Source organism: Triturus cristatus, chromosome 11 (assembly GCF_964204655.1).
Source record: "Triturus cristatus chromosome 11, aTriCri1.1, whole genome shotgun sequence".
Lineage (NCBI taxonomy): Eukaryota > Metazoa > Chordata > Amphibia > Caudata > Salamandridae > Triturus > Triturus cristatus.
In genome coordinates, this window is record NC_140594.1 from 612,453,801 (window position 1) to 612,481,043 (window position 27,243).

General features: G+C 45.3%; 1 protein-coding gene across 2 annotated transcripts in view; it reads left to right on the top strand.

Moving 5' to 3' along the window:
* Positions 1-27,243, top strand: part of NSD3 (nuclear receptor binding SET domain protein 3) — a 1,492,250-nt gene that overhangs the window by 1,191,545 nt on the left and 273,462 nt on the right. For both annotated transcript variants that reach the window (XM_085633955.1, XM_085633956.1), the window contains one exon: positions 25,079-25,348. In XM_085633955.1, the coding sequence (XP_085490081.1) occupies positions 25,079-25,348 (270 nt within the window). The remainder of the gene's footprint in view (positions 1-25,078; positions 25,349-27,243) is intronic.

The following is a 27,243-nucleotide window of genomic DNA, read 5'->3' on the forward strand; positions in this document are numbered from 1 at the left end:
CCACATAATGGCAGCCTATGGGGCTTGTCTGTCCATTCCTTCCTCTCTATCATTCCAGAGGCTTCTGCTGGTAGAGGCAGGTTTTTTTCCTTTTGGAAAAAGCTGGGGCAGGCAGTGCTGTTTGTGGATGTTGGTGGAATTTCCTAGTTGAAGTACTGGACAGTGTAGCCTGTGGGTATAGGCTGCATTATCTGTCTTTAGATTAAATGCTCTCTTAAGTGTAGATGCAGGTCTGCTTGGCTTGACACCTTAAGAGATTTTTTTTTTTTTATTGCTCCGGGGTCCCTGCACATGGGCGGGACTATTCACTAGATTATGACTATCACAGAGATACCCCTACTACAGAACTGGAGTTACAGAAAATAAACCACTCCTTCTCCATCAACGTGCCGCAGTCACACCTGAGACCCTCCCAGAAGCTCCTCTTCATCGGAGCGGTTCTCGATTCGGCGCAGTTCCGGGCTTAACCTCCGGAACAGCGGGTCCGGGATATTCAGGGTCTGATTCCCATCTTTCGGCCTCTATCCTGGGTTTCGGTCAGGTTGGTGCTGCGGCTTCTGGGGCTGATGGCCTCCTGCATCCTGTTGGTGCATTACGCCAGGTGGCGAATGCGGGCTCTACAGTGGGACCTGAGGTTTCAGTGGGCCCAGCATCGAGGCAACCTGTCCGACCATGTCTTGATCTCGGAGGGCACTGTGAAACAGTTGCAGTGGTGGCTCACGGACCGCGATTGGGTCAGGGGCAGATGCCTCTCCCTACCCCAACCGGAGCACGTAGTAGTGATGGACGCGTCCCTCCTGGGATGGGGGGCCACATGGGAGAGGCGGAGATCAGAGGGCTCTGGTCTCCGGCGGAGTCTCAACTCCACATCAACTTGTTGGAGCTGAGAGCGATCCGACTTGCACTGAAAGCCTTCCTTCTCCCTGTCCGGGGAAGTGTCGTGCAGGTGTTCACGGACAACACCACCGCCATGTGGTATTGCAACAAACAGGGCGGGGTGGGGTCGTGAACCCTTTGTTAGGAGGCTCTGCGCCTCTGGACATGGCTGGAACACCAGGGCATCATCCTGGTGGTTCAACATCTGGCAGGCTCTCTGAACGCCAGAGCAGACGAACTCAGCTGCCGGTGCATGATGGATCACGAATGGCGTCTGAACTCGGACGTGGCGCAAGGACTCTTTCTGCAGTGGGGAGAGCCTTGGTTAGATCTATTCGCCACCGAAAAGAACGCGCAATGTCAGCAGTTCTGCGCGTAGGAATTTTCAAGGCGGCACTCGCTCAGAGACGCTTTTCGTCGCGAGTGGAGTTGCGGTCTGTTGTACGCCTTTCCGCCTATACCACTTCTGCCCAGAGTGCTGAAGATCAGGCGCGACCGGGCCCAAGTCATCTTAGTGGCTCCGGATTGGGCAGGAAGGTACTGGTATCCCGAGCTACTCAGTATGTCAATCGACCCTCCGATACGACTGCCTCTTCAGGAGGACATTCTGTCGCAGCAGCAGGGGACGGTCCTCCACCCGAACCTGTCCAGTCTCCACCTCCATGCGTGGAGATTGAGCGGCGACAGTTGATGCCATTTGACTTGCCTCCTGAAGTCTGTGATGTGATTCTGGCAGCCAGGCGTCCCTCCACAAAATCGGTATACGCCTGCAGGTGGAACAAATTTGTGGCATGGTGCACATCAAAGGCTGTGGATCCCCTTTCCGCCCCTCTTTCTGAGGTTCTACTCTTTCTTCTATCTTTGGCCCAGCAGGGCTCTGCTCTGGGCACCTTGAAAGGTTATCTTTCTGCAATCTCTGCTTTCTTACGGCTTCCTGATCAGCCTTCTCTTTTCAAGCCCCCTGTTGTTTCGCGTTTTCTTAAAGGCATTACTCACATGTTTCCTCCTGTCCCCTTCGTAATGCCTCAGTGGGATTTGAATCTTGTCTTGACTTTTCTGATGTGCGCTCCCTTTGAGCCCCTTCACAATTGTCCCCTTCGTCTTCTGACTCTTAAGACTGCTTTCCTGGTAGCTATCACCTCGGCCAGACGGGTGATTGAGCTCCAGGCTCTGTCATCTAAGCCTCCCTTTCTTTCTGTTCATCTGGAAAAGGTTGTCCTCCGGACTCGTCCTTCTTTTCTTCCGAAAGTGGTGACCCCCTTTCACATCGAGCAATCGGTCACTTTGCCCACCTTCTTTCCGCCTCCGCATCCTTCGAAAGAGGAAGAGAGGCTCCACCATCTGGACCCCAAACGTGCGCTGTCCTTTTATTTGGACCGCACCAGACAGTTCTGGTTGGACGACCAACTTTTTGTTGGATACGTAGGTGCTAAGAAGGGGAGGGCTGTACACAAGCGGACCATCTCCCGGTGGGTCGTCTTGTGTATAAAGGTCTGTTACTCCTTGGCGAAAAAGGACCCTCCTGTCGGGCTGAGAGCCCATTCCACCCGGGCCACGGTGGCGACTACTGCCCTCGGACGGGGAGTTTCCTTGCAGGACATCTGTCAGGCGGCGACGTGGGCCTCACTGCACACGTTCGCCAAGCACTATTGCCTGGACAGCCAAGTCCGGAGAGATGGCTTCTTTGGCCGTTCTGTTCTCCAGGACTTTCTGGTGTGATCTTGGTTCGCAGACCCTCCACCGGGGTTGGTATTGCTGGGGTATCTATTCAAAGGTGAGGAATCTAACTAACGTGTTTCTTTCAGATGAACAAGTTACTTACCTTCGGTAACGATGTATCTGTAAGAAACATTAGTTAGTTAGATTCCTCCCCGACTCACCCATCCTCCCCGCTCTGCGAACCGACATCTAGGAGTAAGGTCATCCTGTTCAGGGCCCTAGACTTTTTGGCACCAGTGTCGGTCTCTTGCATAGCTCTGCGTTCCTGGCGCGGAAAGCTACGTACAAGAACTGACGTCAGCGCGCGAGGGCGGCGTCTAAGTACTCCGACGACGTCATTCCGGCGCACGACGCCAACGACGGACGCGGAACCGCAGACTACGCCTAGCGACGCGCAAGGGGTATTGCTACAAAAATCTTTCCGGATCCAGCCTGACGCCTGGGGATATTCTAAGGTGAGAAATCTACCTAACTAATGTTTCTTAAAGATACATCGTTACCAAAGGTAAGTAACTTGTTCGATTAGCCTTTCAGGCTTGAGTAATCTTCTACCACACGCGGCGGTATCCCGTTTCCACGCTGCATGCACCCGAACGTACCTGGTTGCTTGGCGGGCGTGGCTGGCTGACAAGCTGCTAAGGGAGAACATGCGTCTGTGCAGGATGGCTCCATGGATAGCCGCACTAAAGGAGGGAGCCGCTGGCGCGAAAGGGGCTGTGGTGTCCAAGAGACTGCCTGCAGTAAAGGAGCCTGATGCGGCTGTCACGCCACTCCAGAACAACGCAAGAAGGTTGTGAGCAGGAAAGGGGCTCCTGATCTGGATCGATATCTGCCAGAGGAGAGTGCACGGAAAAAGACCCCCACTGTTCCTGGGATGTTTGCCAACAAATCGGTGAGCGGGAAACAGAGCAAACAGCCAAATCCACTGTTGGAGAGAATCCCTAGTTTAGGCATTGGCTCTGGCATTGTATCTGTTCCTGCCACTGCTATTAACAAAAATTGTAACATTGTAACTACTCCAGTCGAGTGGGTTACGCAGGACCCCCTCATTGCCAGAGAGACTGACAGGGTGCATGATATCCCAGTTGTTAAAGATATTCAAACATCTGGGGCAGATGTGGCATTAATCAGCAAAGAACAGCTGGTGGGGGGCAGGACTAAGGATAACTCCCAGCGAGGGCGTCCGCGATTCCCAAGAGACAGGAGACATGGTGCCAAGCACCCCAGATGGGGAAAAAATGTTCTCGCTGGCAGAAGAGTCAGATATAAATAATGCTACTGACCCCAACAATACGGACATAGACGCCTCAGGGGATGACAGCGATAGACCCCCCCTCCCCCACGACTGCAGATACACTAAGGAGGGCCGCTAATCGACCCAGAAAGAAAACCCCTGCGGGCTCTTGGCATGGCAGTTCTCACTCAGACTCCAATGACCATCTTCAATGGGACTATTCTACTACCAATTTGGAGGCTGAGGGGGAGGCAGGGATAGGATCTCAGGAGGAAAACCCCAGTGTCGTGGATAAAAGAAGGGAGCCTGTCCCCTCAATCAGTTTAATATACTTAACTCTTAAGGCAATGCAAATCGAGGCTCGGCAGGAGCATAAAAGGGCACAATTGGCGACTAGGAAAATTCAGGCCGCTATCCGCAAAACAACTAAAGCCTGCTCAGAGGTGTTAGCAAGAACGACCACCCTGGAAGAGCGCGTAGTAGGGTTGGAGGCTGGTTTGGAAAGCACTGAGCAAAAAACATCTGCTAACAATGCAAGATTGATGGATTTTCTCTGGAAATTGGAGGAATCCGAAAATAGGCAGCGAAGGAACAATCTACGCTTGCTGGGCATCGAAGAAAAAGCAGAGGGGAGTGACGTGCGTGGCTTTGTGCTAAAGCTCTTTCAATCAGCTTTTCCAGAATTATCTCATTGGAACTGGGAAGCAGAGATTCAGCATGTACACAGATTCCCCCTAATGGTTAAAAGTAATCCCGGCCCCAACCCAAAGCCCCGAGCAATTCTAATACTCTTTGGCAACTTTTTATTGCGGCAAGCGATATTCGAAAAGGCTAGACCAGACGCTAAAAAATCTGCAGAGGGGCAGACTTTTTTTCGTCCGGCCTGACTTCTGCCACACTACTGTGGAAAGAAGGTGGCGTCTGCGGCAGCTGATCAGCCCTTTCCAAAAACTCGGATGTGAAGTCTATCTGATGAATCCTGCCCGGTTGAAAGTGATCTATCAGGGGCGGGTTAGGGTATTTACATCTGAGATCCAGGCTGAGAATTACCTAAAGGAGCTAACCAATGGCTGATTGAGTCTGAGACTTTTGGGACTTCCTTTTTTTTCCCCTCTTTTTTTAAGGGGGATGTTTGATGTAACTTAGGCTCGACTGTTGTTGGGAAATGTGTAATTAGCGCTGTGTGGTTTTCTCTTTGGTTATTGTGAATCTCGAGGTTCGTGGTGGGGCTTAGCCGCTCGTATATCACTGATTGGGGTTTGGTTTGACCTTTGTGTGGTAGGTTGGGGAGTGACTTGGGGTGCACATCAACGCAGGAGGCATCATAAGGTTCTGAGGACCTTTTTTGCCCAAGTAAGGGTTGTGGGTGGGGACGGGGGGGGGGGTTGGGGAGGTGGATCCTACTAGGGACAGATGGAATTTCTGGGGGTATAGGTATATATCTGTTGGGGTATGCGATTTATTTTTTTTGTAATTTTATTTTTTATATGATGCTCAGAGTTGTATTGTATTTGGTTCTGTTCACTATATACAATGGGGTGTGTTAGGATAGCTTCTGTGAATATTTATGGATGTAATCACCCAGCCAAACGACGTAGGATAAGGGAAGACATTCGAATCTTGAGGGCAGATATTATCTGCCTCCAAGAAACTCACGTAGAAGCCAGCAGGAATAAAATCATGGAGCTGGACGGGTTTCAACTGATTTTGTGGACCAAACAGGAGGTTAAGACAAAAGGTGTGGCTATATATACGCACGTCGGGGTATGGCAAATTTTACTCGCTCCATCTCTGATAAATATGGGAGGTGGGCAATTACGCAATGTACTATTGATAGCAGTATGTTTACATTATGCTCTATTTATGGACCGGTACTCGACGACCCTGAAATGTATAATTGGCTGGGTTTAGAACTCGTGGGCTGGCCTTCCCCGTTTTTACTCTGTGGGGAGTTTAATATCAATTTGGGTTGTGCGATATCCGTTCATCCAGAAATAATATATCAAGGGCGGAAGCCAAAAGTTTTTAGATCTCTCAGTCAACTGAAAGAGCTGCATGGGTTTGTAGACATGTGGGCACAAGCTGAAGGGAATGATCCAGGGTTTACCTATTTCTTGGCTCCGCATAGGTCACACGCAAGTCTGGATTCTTTTTTTATTTCTCACTGTTTGGTGCAGGGCAGCAACATTTTAAAATTTCCCAGGGTAATGTCCGCCCATAACCCTCTGGTATTGGAAGTGAACATTAAAAGGCAGAAACAAGTAACTAGTTGGACCTTTAACAGGGCATTATTAAGCGATAAATTTTTTTTTTTAATAAATTTTTTTATTATTTGCAAATTCCTTCATAACTTCAGCCTCTCCACATTTGGTACATGCAATTCACAGTAACACATTGCTCTTCTTAGTTCACATACAATATTATTATGCGACATATCCATAAGAGTTTGTTATTATCCGATTTCCTGTGCCCTGTCTCTCACTGACTGCTAACAGTCTCCACATTCTGATATCTATTACCCTCAACTTTCCCCACCAACCAAACTACTACTCCCCCATCCCTCCCCCCCGTGAGCTCCCCCAACAGTTTCCAATCTCAATGTGTCTTGACTTATAGGTGTATGCCTGCTTTGTGCCGTTACTATTACCCGGCCCCTATCCCCATGTCACCCCGTGCCCTCCCACCGCGTTTTCAGTTCCCACCGTTCCCTCCACACTCTCAGATTAAGCGATAATTTTTATATAGAACATATGGCTATGTGGATCATTAGGCTTCTCAATGAAAACAGGGGAAGTACGGGCATCCAAAATATCTGAGATACCCTGAAAGCTGGGATTAGGGGCGAGACCACACAATTTGGATGGGAGTTGCAGAAAAGAGAGGTATAGGATTAAGGAACTGTATGATACACTGGCCAAAGCTGAGAATTATCTGGTGAAGGCTCTATCAGAGGGAGGGGATGCTGAATCGGCTCAAACCGGGATCTTAATTGCCAAATTCGCTATAACGGAGATTTCTTTTGCCAAATCCGCGGGCAGATATCTGGCGTGGCGGTCTAAGCTCTACGAGAGCAATGAAAGGGTGGGCCACATGCTAACGTTGCGGATTAGAGAAAAAGAAGCACAAAATCGGATTATCGGCATTACAGATTCAGACATAGGTTTAGTAACTGACCCAGGGGAAATTCTCTCGGTGTTTCAGAAATATTATCAGAAGTTGTATTCTGAAGATATTAGTGATAATTACAGGATACAAGGGGAAATTAAGAGATAGCTTGAAGAAGTCAGAGTAGATCTATTATCTCCTACAGACCGGGATACTCTGGATGGCCCGATTAGTCTGGGAGAAATAACCCGGGCACTAGACTCATTACCTTCAGGCAAAGCAGTTGGCCCTGATCTTCTTCCAGGTGAATTTTTCAAGATCTTTTGGACACAGTTGGCATCTATCATGCTGGAAATGTTTCGTATAGTTCAGAGTGGAGATTCACCCACAGCGTCATGGCGGAATGCTAAGCTAGTCGTATTTTAAAAAAAAGGGAAAGTGGCGACTGACCCGGGGGCATATCGGCCTATCACATTAATAAACCGTGATATTAAGATCTATTCTACGATTTTTGCAAACAGATTGGCCTTAAAAAGATAGTATCTTCACAGCAGCATGGTTTTGTCCCTGATCACATACGACGGGTAATACCACTGTTTGACTACACTAAGGTTACAGGAGACCCTATGGCTTTAATCCTTTTAGATTCTGAAAAGGCATTTGATAGGGTCCCATGGCCTTTTTTTATGGCCTTCCCTGAAGCATCATGGGATTGGGGATATGTTTCTAAAAGCAATTCAAAGTATGTATAAAGATCCAGTTGCTAAAATTGCTTTGATGGAGGCCCAGTCTGGGGAGATCAATATAATGCATGGAACGAGACAAGGATGCCTGTGCTCCCCCTTATTATTTGCCATCTATATTGATCCTCTAATTGGGAAGATTCAGGAGAATCAATTAATACAACCTATCTGTGCTAGAGGGGAGATGTAAAAATCTTGGGTTATGCAGACGTCTTGGCCATTACAACAGCTGCATCACAATTTGTCAAGATATCGGGTTATCATCTGAATGAGAGCAAGACTCAAATTTTTGTTAATGATAAGGTCACATTAGTTAATTATCGGATAGTTTCCAGTGCCAGATACCTAGTTATAGAAATAAGTTCTAAACCTGAAGACATTGTGGATATTAACCTTAAGCCATTACTTAAGAAAATTAACTTGGATTCCTGTAGAATGAATAATTTGCATTTAACATTAGTTGGGAGAAACAATGTTTTAAAAATGATCTTCTTGCCCGAAATTTTATACTGCTTCAGAGCAATCCCGTTAGATATACATAAAGTTTGGTTTACAAAGCTAGATCAGCTGGTCTCATGGTTCCTGTGGGCTGGGAAGCGCCCTAGAAGGGCTCTTAGATATATGACTCTACCTAGAGATAGAGGCGGTTGGTCCGTCCCTAATTTTCAAATTTATTACTGGGTAACTATGCTCAAACAGATGGGGAAGTTGCTAACTGGGGCGAATTTGGGATGCTCTGAGATTTCAATCTATCACCTAATTTATGGGGCAGAAGCAAGAGGACTTCTTTTGCGTCATATAGATTTTGCCTATTACAAGAGGGTTAAATTCAAGGTTCTATTAGGTGCCTATAGTTTGGACCACGATTAGGAAAAAGTTTGGGATTGGGCGGGTTCATCTATACTCTCTTTTATTTAATAATACCCTACTCCCGACAATATTTCAAGATGTCTATTTTAGGAAGTGGGTGGAGAATGGTATTCAGTGTATAGGAGATCTTATACTGAATGCTGAAATGCTTCCTTTTTAGGCTATCAAAGAAAAATTTGGGAAAATACTTTAAAAAATATTTACAGATAAGGGATTTCCTCGCCAAAAAACTCAATAATCGAGACCGAATCCCTTTATTAGATCTAATTATTGGTGGCCGATCCATAACATCTACTTTATATAAATTTATTAATGACAAGATGGGGGATGATTTGGCCAGGCACTTTGAGAGATGGCAAACTAGTTTACAGGTGGGGCAAGGTGAGTGTGAAGACTCCCTTCTGTTCAGCGAAATTACATGTATCTCGGCCAATCTGCAGGTGCAATGCTTTAAGACTTGGTGTAATTTATATATTACCCCGGTGCGGGTTGTTGGCTGCAGATAGCACTCATATGTTTGCCACCTGTTACGGTCTTTCTCAATTGGTGATTAAAATTGAACACCGTTTGGAATCTATATTGAGCTATGCCGTATTACTGACCCCACAGGTTATTATGTTAGGGATTTCCAATCAAGAAATGGAGGAAGAAGATTGGAAAATGTTGTACATAGCAATGGCAGTGTTTCGGCTTTGTCTGGCCACGGTTTGGCTTGACCCAAACCCTCCCTCGATACATGTCTGGTTTAGCAAGCTATTATTTATCTATAATTGGGAGATATCTGTATTTAGAAGAAGGGGGAGTAGGGCAAGAGACAAAGGCGAAAAGATTTGGGACTCTTTAACTAAATGGTTGAATAAGGAGTAATTGTCAACATGATTGGATGTACCCTTAGTTTGTTCTCTGTGTCAGTTGCTGTTCTATAAGTTTCTGTTTTTTCTTCCTTATGTAGGGGTCCACCGGGGGTGGGGGGGGGAGTGGGGGGGGGGGTCAATAACCAGGGGGAAAAATGTTGGCCTCGGATATGGGCTTATCTTTTCGTGACTATATGTTACATTGATTTGTTTGTTTCTGTATCTGATGTCCAATAAAAAATAAAACAAGTGTCCAATGTTTGTTTATTATTTTCTTGATATAGTTGGATGTAGTGCCAAATGTAGTAACACACACTGTGGTTGAGACGGTTTATTCTCGGTTTCCAAAAGTGCATCACGGTTATTGTATCAGGTGCATTTCAAAGATCTCTTAAGACGTTTACCTGGATACCCGCAGGCTTTCAATTTCTCCTTCAGTTATGTTATTTAATTGTCTATTCTCTAGTATTGGGGTATCTTTCATAGATTTACATGCTTGAACCATTCCCCATCGGTAAAGTGGGAGCCCCAGGGTATCATATGAAGCAGTACGTATCAATATAATAGGCTGTAAAGGGAATGCAAGGTTCAGCCTAATAACCTATTTGGCCTTTTTAAAAAAGGCCCAAAGTTAAACAATGACCAACAGGCGACAGCACCCTTAGAACACTCACAATAGAGCCATCTTCCCTCAGATTTTCACTGCATGTCGTGTGTGAGGGAGTCTCCCTGAGCTCTGCTTCAGTATGTCAGAACTGGTCAAGAAAGCACTCTTCCGACTTTGTGCCACCTGTTGGTAGAAAATTAATTTATTACCTTCATCCATCCCACAAGGTGAGAGACTGAAAGATACACTGAGCAAAACCAAAGGGGATGATGGACGGAGTGTTGAACATTGCAAGCACTCACCCCAGTCAACTAATCTGGGTTTAATCCATCATCATTCTTTAGCTCACTCCGCCACCCCAGTTCAGACATGGCCATATGCAAATCACTCTGACCCTGTGCCTCATGGGAACAGTCCAGCCCGATATACAGAACTTTTTCTACCAAAACCCTCAAAGACCATGAGGGAAGACTTTTATTATGGTTGCAGAAACTTAAAACGAAGACTGCTGTCTTTTCTGAGAAGGAAATTAGTGAGTGTACCATCTCCTCAAAAACTTCCAGAAAGAGGAAAAGGTCTCACCATGAGTCCCCTCACAGAATCAAGAAAGCCTTTAAAAAGAGTCACCATGGTTATACACAAGGCTTCTCACTTGAGGAAAAGCGAAAAAAGGCTTTCTCAGACTCTAAATCTGAGCCTTATACTCAATCTACAGCCCTCTCATTGAAACGTAGATCCTCCTCTAAACCAGATTGAAAAAAAACTAAGTTCACTGAAAAAATGTTGTCAATGGCATCAACGCCGTTGAAACAGTCAACGGCACCTAAAGGCAGAATTTCGACGACGACTGGCAGTCCGACAACACTTTAATCGCTGACATCCATCGCGTCGACAAAGACTACTCCATCGACAATGTCCACCTTGTGGATGAGGACAGTCACGTTGACGAAGACTGTACCAACACCGTCGACTACCGCATCGGCATCAGTACCACAGTTGACAATGACCTCGTCGACAATGCAGCCATCGAAAAGTCCTCCTTCTTGTCAGCGAAGTTCAAACAGAAGAAACCACCAATGTTGCTTTTGCTCACACAATCAACGACCTCGTTGATGAGAATTTTGCCATTTCCGGAAAGTATTTACCCTGAATGCAGATCTTGGGTAAAGAGTCCCCACTTCCACCCAGCCGCTTATCAGATCTTCAAGAATTAGAGGACGACAGTCACAGAATGTTTGGTGCAGCCATCAGGCCCTCCAAGTTGCATGTCAAATATCACGATGAAGAGGATTATTATGAGCCTGTTTATCAGAGCCTCCACTGCATGGAGCAATTCCGTCCTTATGATCCTCCTCCACCACCACCTGGCATGGTCCAGGTTCCTATTGCTCTGATAGAAGACCTGCAAAGCATGCTTCAGGACTATTACAAGCACTTCCCAACACCAGCTGAAGCACAACAACCACCTGCAGTGGTATCTACGCCTGCACCTAAATCACCAGACCATATACCTCCTCCACCTACACTGTGAATGACTCCATAATGTTGCATCACCATTCCTCCTCAAGAAGATCCGTCTACAGCAGATGATGATGATTGTGATGTGGATAGAGAAGAAGGCGAAATAACAGACAATTGAACCATTACCAACAAATGGGATGATTACCTTATTCCTCCAGCTCCACAACCAATGAATTCTCTGCCATAAAATATATATTTTTTTTTACATGCTAATGGAGAGAGTGGCCAAGCGTTTCCATCTCCCCATTGCTGTTAAACAATCGGACTGTTTTCTGTACGATTTCAAGAAGCAATACTGAAAAACAGTTAGAGCAATACCGATTATGGATTATATCTGGGGGGAAGGCAAGTAAAAATAATGAAAACACCGGCAACCGCCACTGCCCTTCTCCCAAGATAGATAAAAAAATATAAAGCGCCAGCGGTCTCACCTGCTTATTTAATCAGACATCCAAAACCTGATACGGTCATTACTCAGGCTGCACAGCGCAGGTCTAAAAATCCTTCCACCCCAATCTCTTCTCCAGGGCAGGCGACTAGATAATATCGGAAAGAGATTCACAGTGATGTCAGGGACATTTGTCTGTGCCGCAAACTCTCTGGCCATTCTGGGGTGATATGATCGCCAGATATGGTTGGACATCGCCAAATATCTGGATTTCTTGCCGAAAGACAAAAAAGCTGAAGCTACAACCATTTTGCAGGAATCTGAAAAGGCAGCATCTCTAATTGACTGCGCAATGGATATTGTATCCATAGGCTTCCAGCTGTTGGCGGGATATGCTGTCATTCGTTGCCAGGGTTGGCTCAAGGCCACATCATTCCAGCCAGAAGTTCAAACTAAGATTCTTGATATGCCCTTCAGCGACTCTTTATTCAGGAAGCACTTAGATGACGCCCTGTAGGCCATAAAGACGGACACTGAAAGGGCTTGATCCTTTGAAACTCTAGAGTTCCGGAAGACCATATCGTGAAGGATACCAAAGATATCAACCACAATCTTATCAGCTGTCCTTATGAACCGCTTCTCAACAGCATCAACCCTATTGGGCACAGTCGTCAGCAGCCTATTCTAAGCAGCAGCCAATAAGGCGACAGGCTATTTCTGCCAGGGATACTTCTAAGAAGCAGTGGCAATCTCAAGGTGCTGGTTACACCCCCTAGTTATGTTTCTGTGGGTGCCAGAATATTCCAATACCTGTATCACTTGAGCAAAATCACTACGGACAAGTGGGTCTTTGAATCTGATTGCGCATATCCTGGAGTTCACTCAGGTTCCACCTCAAACTCCACCTACAAAATACCTCCCATCTCACCTTCATCTTCGTTGCAAGGCTGTTTAGCCATGTTGTCAAAAGGGGCCATAGAACAGATTCCAGGCTCTCAAAAAGGAAAGAGGTTTTACTCCTGTTTTTTCCTAGTGAGTAAGAAATCAGTGTCGCCCCATTCTTGATCTCAGGAAACTCAACAAGTACATAAAGAAGCAATCTTTCCATATGATTTCCCTCCAGGAAATTCTCCAGTTTTTCAACCACGGAGATTTTCTAATCGGCCTTGATCTCAAAGATGCCTAATCCCATGTTCCCATCCATCCCGGACATAGCAAGTTCCTTAGATTTACAGTAGTCGGTACTCATTACCACTTCAAGGTGCTCCCCTTTTGTCTCTGCCAAACCCCTCCCCCCCCCCCTCGATATTGACAAAATGTCTTGCCCCAGTGGGTGCCAACCTGCGGCAGAAAGGCCTTCAAGTTTTCCCCTATCTCAATGACTAGCTGATAAATGCTCCATCCATTCAGCAAACATTGAAGGATACTTCCACTTGCCTTCACCTCTTTCAAAACCCTGTAGCTCATGTTCTCCTTTTGCCTTTGACGAGAATAACCTTTCTGGGAGCAACTCTAGACACTGTGCTCGACAAGGCATTCTTGTATGTAGACAGGCAACTGAAACTCTCCTTTCTGGCACGCACTCTTTAAAAATGAAAGTGCACCTCAGTTCACCTGATCAAATCTCTACTCGGCATGACGTCTTCAGCCATTCTCCTAGCGCCTGATGCTTGTCCCAGAATGTAAACCTTCCAGGAAGAACTGGACGCACAGTGACTCCATGTGGAAGAACAATTCAACATCATCATCCAGATCACACCTGTGATGAAATCAGCTCTTCACTGGTGGACAAACTCCAGCAATCTCTCTGCAGGATTGCCGTTCCCTTCCCACCCTCATTTCAAATAAGTCATTAAAACAGATGCTTCTCTAGAATGGTGGGGAGCTCACAAATTCAGGGAAAGTGGACTCCAGAGCAGTCCAAAATGTTTATCAACTTACTTGACCTCAGAGCAATCTTGCTGGCTCTTCAAGTTTTCTTGCGGAGGATTCAGGGGTCCACTGTGTTAATAACAGACAACACAACAAGTCTACATTACCTCAACAATACAAGGAGGTACAAGATTCTGTCTCAAGAAGCTCAAACTCTCTTGCAACGGGCACTCCGTCATCAAGTGACCATAAAGGCATAACATCTCCCAGGAGTGCACAAATCTCTAGCAAGACGCCTTGAGCAGTTTTGACCCAAAGATGTTATGAATGGGAACTGAACGAACTGATCCTGGATGCCATATTTCAATGATGGGCAAGCCCAAACTGGATCTTTTCACATCCCAAGAGAACAAAAAATGCTGGTTTTCTGGCAGCAGGTACCCTCAAAACGGGTCCTTGGGGGGGGGGGGGGGGGGAATGCCCTTTCAATGCAGTGGTCTGGAATTTATGCCTATGCTTTACCCCAATCACACTTATTACCAGGTTTCTCAGGCAAATGAAAAGGGATCCATGCCGGTTAATACTCTTCGCTCCATGATGGCCCAGACAGAACTGGTGTACAGAGCTCCTCATGTTGTCGGAGGACAACCGCATTCAACTCCTCAAGCCCCAAGTTGACATGTTGTCGATGAGCAACCAGCAGGTCATTCATTCAGACCCGATTTCGATGCATTTATCACCCCGACTCCTGAGTACAATGAGCTTCAGCACCTAGCCATTCCAGAGGATAGTAGGAGTATTATTGCAAAGACCAGAGCTTATTCTACCAACAAAATATATTGCTTCAAATGGAAACCATTTAGTCTCTGGTGCGAGTAATTACATCGCCTCCCGAACAAGTGTTGCCATATTTGCTATCTCTAGCCACATCTGGTATAGTGCATTCCTCTGTTAAAGTGCATCTGGCTGCTATTTCCAGGTACAAGCAAACTTTGGGATCTCCTTCCATGTGGTATCACTGATTAATCATCCAGTTCCTTAAAGGAATATTCATAGCATATCCTCCAATAAAGTCACCGCCATTTGCATGACAGCTTAATACCGTTCTTTCCCAATTGATTAAAAATCCTTTTGTGCCTATTCATAGAGCTGAACTAAGGTTGCTTACTTGGAAAGTGGTGTCGCTACTAGCTCTTACTTCGGCTAGAAGAGTAAGTAAACTCCAAGCGTTCACTATTAAGGAACCTTTCTTACAATTCAAAGACACCATGGTAATAATTTGGATTAATCCCAAATTCATACCAAAGGTTACCTCAGATTTTCATCTCTATCAACCGGTTATGCTAAAGTCTTTCTTTCCCAATCCTCAAACACCAGCGGAAACCAGTCTTCGGTCTTCATGTTCTTTATGGCAAGAGATGTTTAAAGTTTTACTTACAGCGCACAAAGCATATTCGTACTACTCATCAACTTTTTGTGGCCTACGACAACAATAGCAAAGGTGAACCAGTGTCCAAGCCCACCGTAGCAAGATCCATTTCAACAGATATTCAGTTCTGTGATTCTAAGGCAGGCAGGCCTTTAAGACAAAAGACTAAAGCACACTCTACGATAGCGGTTTCTACGTCTGCTCTATTTGCAGGGGTGCCCATCAAAAGAATATGCTGTGCTGCAACCTGGAAGAACAGGCACACTTTCACCTAACACTATTGTCTGGTTTTGATGCAGAGCACTGATACAGCCATGGGTCAAGCAGTACTTAGGCATCTTTTACTTTTTTAAATTTTTTTTTTATTTGCAGTTTGAACACATCAATACAAGAAAAAAAAGACATGCGTAATCAGCGCAGATGCAGATGTTTAAGATCAATAATGTTAACCTTATAAAACCTAGGCCGTAAGTCCTTGTCGAGCCAGTACGCAAGATAGTACATAGAAAGAAAAAAAAGACACCAATAAATACAGATTTAAAACATGTAAAGCTAGCTCGGCTGACTACTGTCCATCTCCCTCCAAGTTAAGATCGGGCCCAAAAGCTATTTCCAAGATCCCGCATTCTTTTACCCTTCTGCTCGTACAGACATCTCTCGATATTATGCATACTCAGCAGTCTTGCAAGCCACATGTGGAAAGAGGGGGCCATAGTGTCCTTCCAACCTGATGAGATTAAAATCCGAAGCACAGCCACAGAAATAAAGACCAAAGCTTCTTCAGACTTTACCAGTTTTAACTTATGGTCACAGCCCAATATCATCAGGGTAGGGGATAGGTCGATCTTGTGGCCTAGCAGTCCCTCCCAAAACTTTCCCAATTCCCTCTGGATTGAAGTCAGTGAACTGCAGTAAAAAAACATATGCAGAAGATCGGCTTGCCCTGCGTTACACCTAGGGCATCTATCGTCTTCCCTGACCCCCCAGGCGAATAATTTAGCGGGAGAATGATATAGATTGAATATGGTTTTATAGTGCTGGGCCCTCAGATTTGTAGATCTAAAAAAAAAATTATTCAAGGTGAGGGCCAGATCGAGATCAACATCGGGGTCTCCCAATTTAATAGCCAAAGAGGACTCTATTTTTTCCATATCATCTTGAAGTCCTGCCATGAGCTGCTTATAGACCAATTTAATCTTCTTACACCCCTTTATTAACATTTCAATCATGGGGGCGTCCTCCAATAATGAAGGCTTTGGTCTCAGTGCCTTTAATGAACGTGCTACTTGACCATACAAAATCCAATGATTGTCCGGGATATCAAACCTCTGTTGGAGGACATCAAACCCAAGCGGTTCATGTCCTCCCCATATATCCCTGAAAGTCTTAATACCACGGTCTCTCCAGACCTGCAGGTTCCTATCAGCACCCACATAAGGGAGCAGGCTGGAATTACACAAATGGAGATATCGGTTTACTTTTGGTATTTTACATAACCTTAAAGTGGACCTCCAAACCCCCATGCCCCTTCCAAGATCTTCAGGCGGGGCCTCTTGTAGTAGCTACGATCAACTTCGCGCAACAGCAGCCCAATGGCCTTTCCCCCAATTAATAACTCGAAGATGGAGGGTGGGTCCTGGGCTGCTGGATTAGTGACACCACTATTTACCTCACGCTGAAACAGAGTACACATTTGGGTCAGAAGACAGGACCAGTGATATAGTCTTAGGTTTGGTAGGGCCAGCCCTCCCCTTTCCCTGGGGAATGACATGAGGTTTGTAGAGCGCCTGACCTTGCCATACCGCTGTAATGATCAATGGTTCTGTTCCGCAGGAGCGCCAGGAATTCTGAAGAGAAGTCCGCAGTCGTCCCCCACGTCCCTCCTGCTCTATCAAACTCTAGAGCTGGAAGGAACACAAGGGAAAACAGGGAAACAAAACAAGGGTAGGCAGGGGAAAAAAGGCAGGTTTGGTTGTGGACCACGTCTGAGCAACAGGCAAGAACTCTCAGCTGTAAAAAAGAAAGGTTTAGTTAATGTGCATCGTACTATATGATCTCCCTGGTAGTACCCTGGTGAGAGTGGGAAACACCTACCACGCTATCTCGTTTCAGGGAAGTCTCAGCACGCTATCGTGTGTCTGATGCAAGGAATCCTAGAGAAACATACAATGGTTACACCCAATATTCCCTCTAAGAAGATGCCTTATCTACCTATAGATACCTGGCTTACCGCTTATCTTCCAGTTAGTTGGAACCGTGGGAATACTGACTTCTACGTCTGCCTAATAGTCTTCTGAAGAGAGTATTTCACCTAAGGGCTACAGGGAACTTGAGTGAGAAAAGAAGCGTAGAGAAAAAACACCTAAATAACCCCCACGTACTTCCTGTGTAACGACTAATGATTACCTTCTCTATCTGAGAAGTACTGCTGTAACATAAGTCAAGGCTCAATGGTCCACGCTAGTTCTCCCCGCCTAGTAGTGGTGTGTCATTACAAAAGGAACTAAGGCAAACTTAACTAATAATAGCACTCTGACCCACACCCGTCAGAGAGACTCCTTAATAGCAGGGTTCAAGATTCACAATAAACACAGATCCCCGTGTTCAACACAATAACTCCCCAACAGAGAACTGCCTAGGGAACGGACCATCAGTTAGTCCAAACTGCAGACACCGAGACCTTACTTGGAACTGAAGGCTTCCGTGGTGTAAACGAATTCTGCCAAAAACGGACCAGCACACGACAATCGTTGCCGCCCCCGAAGTTACCGCAACTTTCAACACCACGCCACACAAGGAACAGCAAGGTACTCGCACTGCTTGCTAAACGACGCCAGAAAACCGGAAACAGGAAACACCTCCAGACAGGAAGTCAGGCACTACGCGACAGGACGGAAATGAGCTAACAGCTAGAACGCTAAGCAGCGTTAGTAACGATCGGTGTCCCTTAAATACCCTCCGCATCTCTGGGCATGACCGCGGGGCATGACAACCGCCAGATGAATCTTATAAAAATGGAATCCAGATTTTTGATTAATTTTTCCTCCAATAAAAGGGGTATGGCTCGGAACAAATATAAGACTTTTGGAAACATTGTCATTTTTAAAACATTTACCCTCCCAATCAAAGAAAGATGTAACACGTCTATTCTCTTTAGCTCTATTTCAATAGATTTCATGAGTGGGGGATAATTCTCCGCTACTATTTTCTCCACTGAGGCATTAATCTTGATCCCTAGATAGATCGCCGAATCCACATATCTCGTATCACTTTTGACTATGTTCCCGGTGCAGATTATTTGCGTTTTGGATTCGTTTAAGAGATAACCGGAACGACTTCCAAAATCCTCTGCTATTTCAACAAGGGCCGTAAGCGCCTGCTGAGGGTTGGTTGTGATGATTGCCAGGTCGTCAGCATAGGCCAAGATTTTGCTAACGTGACCATTACAAACCACCGGACTAATCCTGGAGGACCCTAGTATCTTCTGGACAAGTGGGTCGATATACGATATACAGAGCGAAAAGGGTTGGGGAGCAGGGGCACCCATGTCGTGTGCCTCTCTTTATGACTATCTTCTCAGAGCTCTCCCCCATAACCACCACCCTCGCTACAGGATCTACATACATAGCTTTGAGAGCTCTGATGGCTTTCTCCCCAAATCCTCTCCCTGCCGGCACTCCCCATATAAAATCCCAAACCACCCGGTCGAAGGCCTTTTCTGCGTCGAGCAGGATCATGGCCAACTCCCCTGCCCCGGCCACCTGGGCATCAAACAGTGCTATTGCTCTTCTAATATGGTCCGTAGTACTGCGCCCCGGTATGAACCCATGTTGCCAAGGGGAGACAAGACCGCCAATGATCCTGCCCAACCTTTTCGCCCAGATCTTCGAATATAGCTTTGTATCCGCATAAATTAGCGATATTGGGTGGTAGGAGCCTAATTTCTCCCGGGGTTTACCCTTCTTATGGAAGACTACGAAGTTAGTTTCCCGCCAAGAATCTGGGACCACTCCTGTACATAATATACCGTTAAATAGATCCACTAATAAAGGAATGATCTCTGATTCAATACATTTGTACACCTCCAGAGGGATCCCATCCGGGCCTGCAGCCTTGCCCGAGGCTAGCTCTCGCAGAGCCTCCATTATCTCACTCCCACTAATATCCCTGTCCAGTTCATCCTTCCCAAAGGCGTTAAGTCGGGGACCATTATCCACCACCTCCTCCCCCTGATAACCATCCCGGGTTTCCTCATCGTACAGGCGTTGGTAGAAAGTCTTAAAAGCCTGTATTATCTCGTTAGCCTGCGTGAATTCCTCCCCATTTTCTTCGATCAAGGAAATTATATTCCTTGCTTTCCCCTGTCTTATTTGCAAAGCTAACACTCTACCTGCCTGTTCTCCCGTTTCATAGCGTTTGGCCCTTGATATTTGATAATCTCCCGTAGCCTTCTGGGTGATCGTCTTCTGAAGTTCTGCTCTGATTTTCAGCATCTCTCTCTGGCTCTCACTGCTGTCCCCTCCATTAGTTATATCTTTCATATGCTGTTCTTCTGCATCCAACAAGTTCCCCATTAACCTCTCCACCTCCCTCCTGTCCTCCTTTCTTATCTTGGCCCCATAACTTATAGATTCACCCCTTAGAGCGGCTTTAAATGCCTCCCAAACGCCATTTCTGGATGCACTATACCTATTGGCCGCAAAAAATTCAGCTACCCATTTCAAAATATGTTCCGTAAATCTTCTGTCTGCCAATAAACGTCTTTCAAATGTCCATCTGGTTTTAACCCTATCGGATCCGGATATTTCGTAAGACAATATCAAAGGGTTGTGATCCGACAATAATTTCGGGAGTTTAATTATTCCTACTCTATTTATTTCGGTTGAAGATATAAATAAATAATCCAGCTTGGTGAACTTCTGGTAGGGGTTTGAATAATATGTATAGCCAGGCTTTGATGGTTCTTTTTTCCCCCACACATCCTTCAACCCGTGGGAATTAATAAGGGCTTTTACTGCCTTGAGAACTCTTGGTTTCCGACCCTGATACAAAGCAGTGTCACCCCAATCTGCAGAAATATTTAAATCGCCACACAATATTATGGGATTTGGCCAGCTTGCAAGCTCTAGTTCTAGGGAGTCGAAGATCTCCGGATCATCTTCATTTGACCCATACACTACACAGAGTGTCAGGCCCATTTCCAATTCCGCTAAGACCCATCTACCATGACTGTCCGACTTTATCCGCCTGACCCCTCCCAAAAATGTTTTTATTAAGATCGCGACTCCCCGGTTTGTTGAGGATTGGGTCGAGCAAGCCACCAGCTCAAAACCGCTGAGGGACATAAGGCTCCTTTTGGACCAGGGAAGGTGGGTCTCCTGAAGACATAGAATATCAATTCTGTTATTTTTAGCAAAGTGAGCCAACCTTAAACGTTTCCTCCAATCATTTAACCCACCTATATTAACAGAGCATACCCTAATGCTTGCCATCTTGACGGGCTATTTGAACATCGCAGTAAACCTGCGCTTTAGACTGCTTCGCCATCTCTAAGGCCATAAGCTGACTAGAAAAGTAAGCAAGATGATACAAACTGCAATTTGTTCCCCTTTTTTCCCCCCCCTTGACCCCCGAACCCCTACCACCCCTCCTTCTACCCCAAACTCCCTCCCCTCCACTGCGAACCCCACCCGGCTCGCAGGCCCTCACCCAAACCCTCCTTAGTGAAGCGCTCAGACCTAGTCTGTGCATATAATGGAGCTGCAGTGAACACAGTGAGGACAAGCACAATAGAATCAGAATATGATGATCCCCTTTAAAGCCCCTTAGCCCATTTTGAATATTACTCAAATCACAGCTACTAGAACCCCCCCCGCACCCAACTCATGTCTGATTGTTTTCTAACGAGTGACCATTCCCAAGAAGAGTCAGACTATTTGCCCAGAGTGTCCAAATACTCCTTCGCTTTGATTTCAGATGAGAAAAATAGAGTCCTCCCTTCATTGATGACTTTTAACTGGGCCGGGTTTATAAGATAAGCTTGAATCCTCTTCTCCTGAAACGGCTTAATCATTTCCCTCAGTCGCCATCTTCGCTCCACAGTCGTGTGGCAGTAGTCTGGACGAACGAAGAAAGAAAACCCATCGCCGCTCCTCCTAGCATCTGATCTGGCCTTTTCCGCGATGGACTGTCTCAGTATAAAGTTGCCCAGAAATATCAATACTGCTCTAGGTTTGTCCCCTTCTTTAGCATTGCTACGGATCTTAAAGGGGATACGGTGGACTTGTTGTAATTCAATGGACCAATTCCAACTTGAGAGTTCTGGAAGTGCTTGCTCAAAAAGCTTGATGATAAATGCCCTTATATCTGAACCTTCGACCCCCCTCCGGGATCCCCAGGGCCCTCAAGTTATTCCGGAGGAGCCTGTTCTCCATCTCATCCATTTGCCACTGTAAGTCAACAACCTGGGAGCATTGGGCATTGACTTTGCTACTGGCTACGGCTACCTCGGCCTCCGTGGATACCACCCTCTCTTCCAGATTGGATACTCTGTCCCCCGTATTAGTGCAAACTTTAGAGAGCTTCCTAACCACTCCCTGCATCTTCCTTATAGCGGCCTGCGCCTTACGATTATCCTGGCGAGTCTCTTCTCTGTGAGCCAGTATCTCCTGGTGTATGGTCTCCAAGAGTGACCGATGAGTAATATCCGCAGCAGGGCCTCCCTGCAGGGCTGAGTCAGGAGAGTGATCCCAACTTAAGTCTCGGTGAGAGTGGCCTATTTTTAAAGGCTGGCTCTTTACTACAGGAGGCCGCACTGTAGTTGCAGGGAGATCATACTCGGGGTCGGATTCTGAGTCCAGATAGGAGCTGCGTTCATCCTCCTCAGACCACTCCGCCCCATCAGAGACAGAAAAGAAGTATTCGCTCAGCGCTTTTTCCCTCTCAATGATAGTTCCTCCTGGCAACAGATCAACATTCTGCGGGTCAGTATTTACTGATGTTCCTGGCTTTAGCTGGACTCCAGTACAACCACCCCCGGTGATCTGCACCACAGTACCGCCAACCCCTTTCCCCATATCTAAAGGGGCCGGGGTGATCTCCGCTAGGACCGTCTCCTTTAGGACGACTTCCACCTCTGCGAGGGCAAGGGCCAAACTTGTGGTATTGACTGAGGGTATATCAGAGGAAAGAGTCAGGTCGGTGCATTCCTTGGTGATCGGGGGGGGTTACCAGCTAGACTTTCCACCATCGTATTTACGGCACCCTCTGCTTCCTTAGACCCCTTCTCCTTCTCCTTACCGACTTTAGGGAAGATGTCCGCTATTGATGCAGCCGCTTGTCGGGTCCTGCCTGCTACCTGCTGCCTTTTTTTTGTTTGTTTCAGTGGTGTTTGGGGTCCTCGCACGACCTCATCTCCCTCTGCCTCGGCTTCCTCCCTCTGTGTTTTTTTCTTATGGGACAACAGTTTAGAACCAGCAGCCGCTTTGGGGGCCATGATTTCTTTCTGAATCCTCGAACTGGACGAGCTCCAGCCGAAACAACCACCGTCAACAATCCTCAGCCGTGGTCTGGACACCGCTTCCTTTCGCCACCTCGAAGCCTGACTCCGCCCTTTCTCATTCCCGCGGAGCTCGCGTAGTTCGCGGAGCCCGCGAACGGAAGAGAGAGCTGCAATCGCGGCCAACACCCAGCGGACAGACTGCCTCGAGAGCCCACAGCAAGTTAGTGCCGTCGGCATTGCCGTTCCGTTGTTCTTCTCACCATTGCTTGCCGAATCATAGCTGTGTGCTAAAGCTCCATGGGGCTTAGTTCCTTGCCCTCACTGCCCTGCTGCAACGGCCACAGCTACGCGGCCGCCATCTTGCTTCCACTTAGGCATCTTTTCCAATAAGGTGGGCCTGTTACCATACAATGTATTATGTTGTACCCACCATCCGCTGCTATAATAGTGTTATTTTATTGCTAATGTTTTGCACTAATAACTATTCTGATTAAAGCATGTGAATGTATGCATGATACCCCAATACTGGAGAAAGAACTGGTTACTTAGCTGTAACTCCCGTTGTCCAGTATTGGTATCTTTCATAGATTCATATGTGACCCACCCTTCTCCCCTTAGAGAATCTCCTTCTTGGCCACCCACCTCATTTAGAGGCGCGTGGACCTTAAACATTCCATCGACAGAGCCCTATTGGCTCCATCAAAGGAATACTTCCTCTGACAGACAATGGAGCAGGGGCCATCCAAAGTATTTTTAAAAGCAATAATGAACAAGCAAAATACAACTTAAAATGGGTTTTACACAGTGATGGCTATGTAATAGTCAATGGCCTCTGCTGGATACTGGAATTTAAACAGTTGAAGTTTCCTATTTGTTATTTTTTTAATGTAATTTTTGTGTGGTTTGCTGCATCCCCTAGTTCTAGTTTAACTCATCTTCATCTTGATGATCTCTCAACACTAGTGAGTCATAAAAGTGTTCTGAATTTCACTTTCTTTGAGAATGTAAGTGAACTCCTTTAGATCATGTGATGAGTAAACCAGTATAAATCAACACACCCCGTCCTGTGAAGACCTTTTTGTGTTAAGATATGTACATTAAATAAGTCAATTAAAGGAATTGATGTAACTTCCTTTGACCTCATTCTTCTATAATGAAGAGAGGGGCGAGGGGCATAAGTCAGGAGGGGTAGATATTGTGTTTCTATGATGATATGTACATAAACAAGTTTGACCCTTTAAAATCATAAGATGACCCAACCTCAGAATTTTACTGTTGTAAATTCATCAAACATGGGCCCTTTTGTGAATGTTGTTAGCAGTTATATTGTGCCTTGCTGTTATCGGAGTAATGCAATTAGGGTGACTTCCTCAAAGCTACGGTGTCAAGCGATTCAAATGATTCTACAGGTCACTGACCCTGTCCACTTCCAACGCTGCTAAGATTTGTTTAGAGATGCCCTTCTTGGAATCCTACTCTTTCCCTGGGGGCCAGACAGATTTTCTTCTCAAAATCAGGTTCAGTACTGTGTTAGTTCTCCTTTCATCCGCTTGCTCTTTTCCCCAGTTCTCTGCCCTGAAACGCAACTGAAGGATGTTACATGTAGGAACAAGTAATCTTTGCAGGTTTTTGAAGTAGGGCTTGTCTGTATGTGCTGCACATCCTTAACTCACTTTTTCCTTCGTACTTTGGTTGACCAAGTTCCTGTTTTTTTGCATGTGCCAAATACTGCAGGCCAATTGTAGAAGACTGTTAATTCACAGGAGAAAAAGGGGCAAAGAGGAAGGGAGTTTACTTCCTTCCTTATGTTCTCTTCCTAATTGTAAACAAAGAGTTGGGCCCTCGTCATGAGGGTCATAGGAATACAGAAGCGTAGCACCATGGTTGATAACTCTGATACCACTGGGTGAAGAAATGTACATGTTCCATTTTCCAAATTTTCACTACGTAATTGAGAATCACAGCGTTAATCTGTATTTTCGCTTCGTTTTCCAGGCAACTTTCTAAGGATGTATTCTTCCAAGGAGTACATTGCAAATATCTCCTTGGAAAACCTTATGTGCCATAATACCACATGCAGAATAGAAATACATCTTGGAATCCCAATTGTGCCATTAACTGCTGTCACTAACTGGATCACTAATTTGAGAAGCTCAAAATAAGGAGCTACGTATATAAACTGGAGGCATGCAATTAATAAAATGAATATTTTCCATACTTTAATGGGAAGCATGAATGCAGTCCGTATCCTTTACTAATTTGGTTTATTTTCCAGTGATCTCCTGTTTTTCTTTTTGAATCTTCTGTCTAGTCATTGAAAGACTATTCACAATCCTTATGATTTCCTTTTGCTTTACAGTGTAACAAAGTTGTTGGTAAAGTACAGATCCAAGTGGTTGACGTATCGAAGATCCCAAGGTGCAGCTGTAAACCCACTGATGAAAATCCTTGTGGCCTGGACTCTGAATGTCTGAACAGAATACTGCAGTATGAGTGTCACCCTCAGGTGTGCCAGGCAGGAGAACGCTGTCAAAACCAGAATTTCACAAAACGACTGTATTCAGAAACCGAGATCATCAAAACTGACCAACGAGGCTGGGGTCTCAGGTCAACCAAAAATATCAAGAAGGTATGACTGCTTATAAAAAGAAAAACTGCACATTCAGAAAAAACTAGGCGCTACCTGTTTCCCCCTTTCCATGCACTTCTGGGAAATTACCTTTTTGGTACTTTGGAATTCTGTGGAAACCCAGCTCAGTGATTTGAATTTTCACCACCTCATGGTGTGAATATTGCTATGCTATTTATATATAAGAACCCAATATGATAGTGAACATCTGTGTCATGACACCACAGGGTCAATGCATGGTTACACAACCAGTATACACCTACACAAAATTGTCTTATGAACATGCTCTCTTCTCTATACTAATCCAAGTGGAAAGGTGCACTGGGGAAAGTCTGATCATCCCAAAAAAATCAAAACAATATTTATCAACAGACCTTTTTTATTTATTTTTGCTTCACTTGAAATCCATAAATGTACATATAACATCCAGCCAACGCGTTCCGTTCAAAGCATCTCTTTTGAACTTCATCAGGGCTGTGAACAACATATAAAAAAACACACAAATATATCATCTCACAACAGGCACTAGGACACGACTGGCACATTAAAAAATACAATACAATACCAAATACATTACAGAAAAACAATACACCGCAGTACAACATGACCAATGGCACTGCTTAATCTATAGATATGCATACTAAACCCTTTCTCACAATGAGTAAAGACACAACAATACAAACATCCTATATCATTATGCAGAACAGAGTTTATAGAGAAAAAACATTGACAACATATAGAAAATATAGAAAAAATTGAAAAAAGCACCAAAAAGGAATACTACCCATGTAACAAAAAACGGGCTCCTCAGCCATAGCATTGTTCGATATTCTAGTGTTGCTGAACCAGCAATTGCCATAAATTAGCGCTGCCCATAATTATTATATTCCGAGCATCAACTGTCACAGTAATTTCATTGGGTTTGTAATAGTAATTAGTAAACATATTATTAGAAGGATGATTTTGTAAAACAATAGAATATTTCATATTAAGATCACTTAAATTATATATATTAAAATGTATAGAATTCGATAATCCATTGCATACTCCTCACCCTTAATAAAAAAAATTAGACATCTAAACATACCCCATGTGTATCATGTTTTAGGATATTCTCATCTCATATCAAAAGCAGGAATTCATATGTTTTCCCAATTAATATAAAAGTTAGTGCTTGAGTCAGTTCCTTCTAGAAATGGGTCATATTGGCTCCAAATGTGTTCTCTTGTCTGTCTTAACCTCATCTCCTCTTTTTGCATTCCATCCCTAGAGAAGGATACTATATTGCTTTATTCCAATAGCTGGCTGTATGTTGCAGTGGTTGCTCTGAGTTGTTCCTGCTGCCTACCCCCTCTGTTTAAGGCTTCTGGCCATGCGCAGTGGGCCCACGTGGGCTGCCCTATGGGTGGGGCAAAAAGTATTAAAACAAGATATCTGACAGGCCCTGCATCTAAGCCAGTGGAATGTGAACAACCCCTTCATAAATCAGCTGCTATATGTAGCAGTGGCTGGCACTAATGCCTGGGGTTTGCCAGGGGTGTACTCATAGTAAGTTCTGATGGATATTTCCAATTGCAGAATCCTTACCTTGGAAATACCCCCCAGATACAGATGTGGAGATTTATCTTAGCATTGCTCCTGCGCACCAGTAGATGGCATTGTGCAGCTTTGCATCAACTTTGTCCAGCCCTGGAGGCAACGCCAGAACCACATATATGCCTTTTCTTTCTCTGGAGCTCACCCCCTTAACTTTTTCTTGTTCTTTTGATAAAGTTTCATAAAAACATTTTTTACAGTTTGCAAGGGAACATGTCTCTTAGAAGAGTACAGGTTTTAAACCTTTGTAAGGACTGTCACAAGCAGATGTTTGGTATATCATTGGTACATTGGGTCTT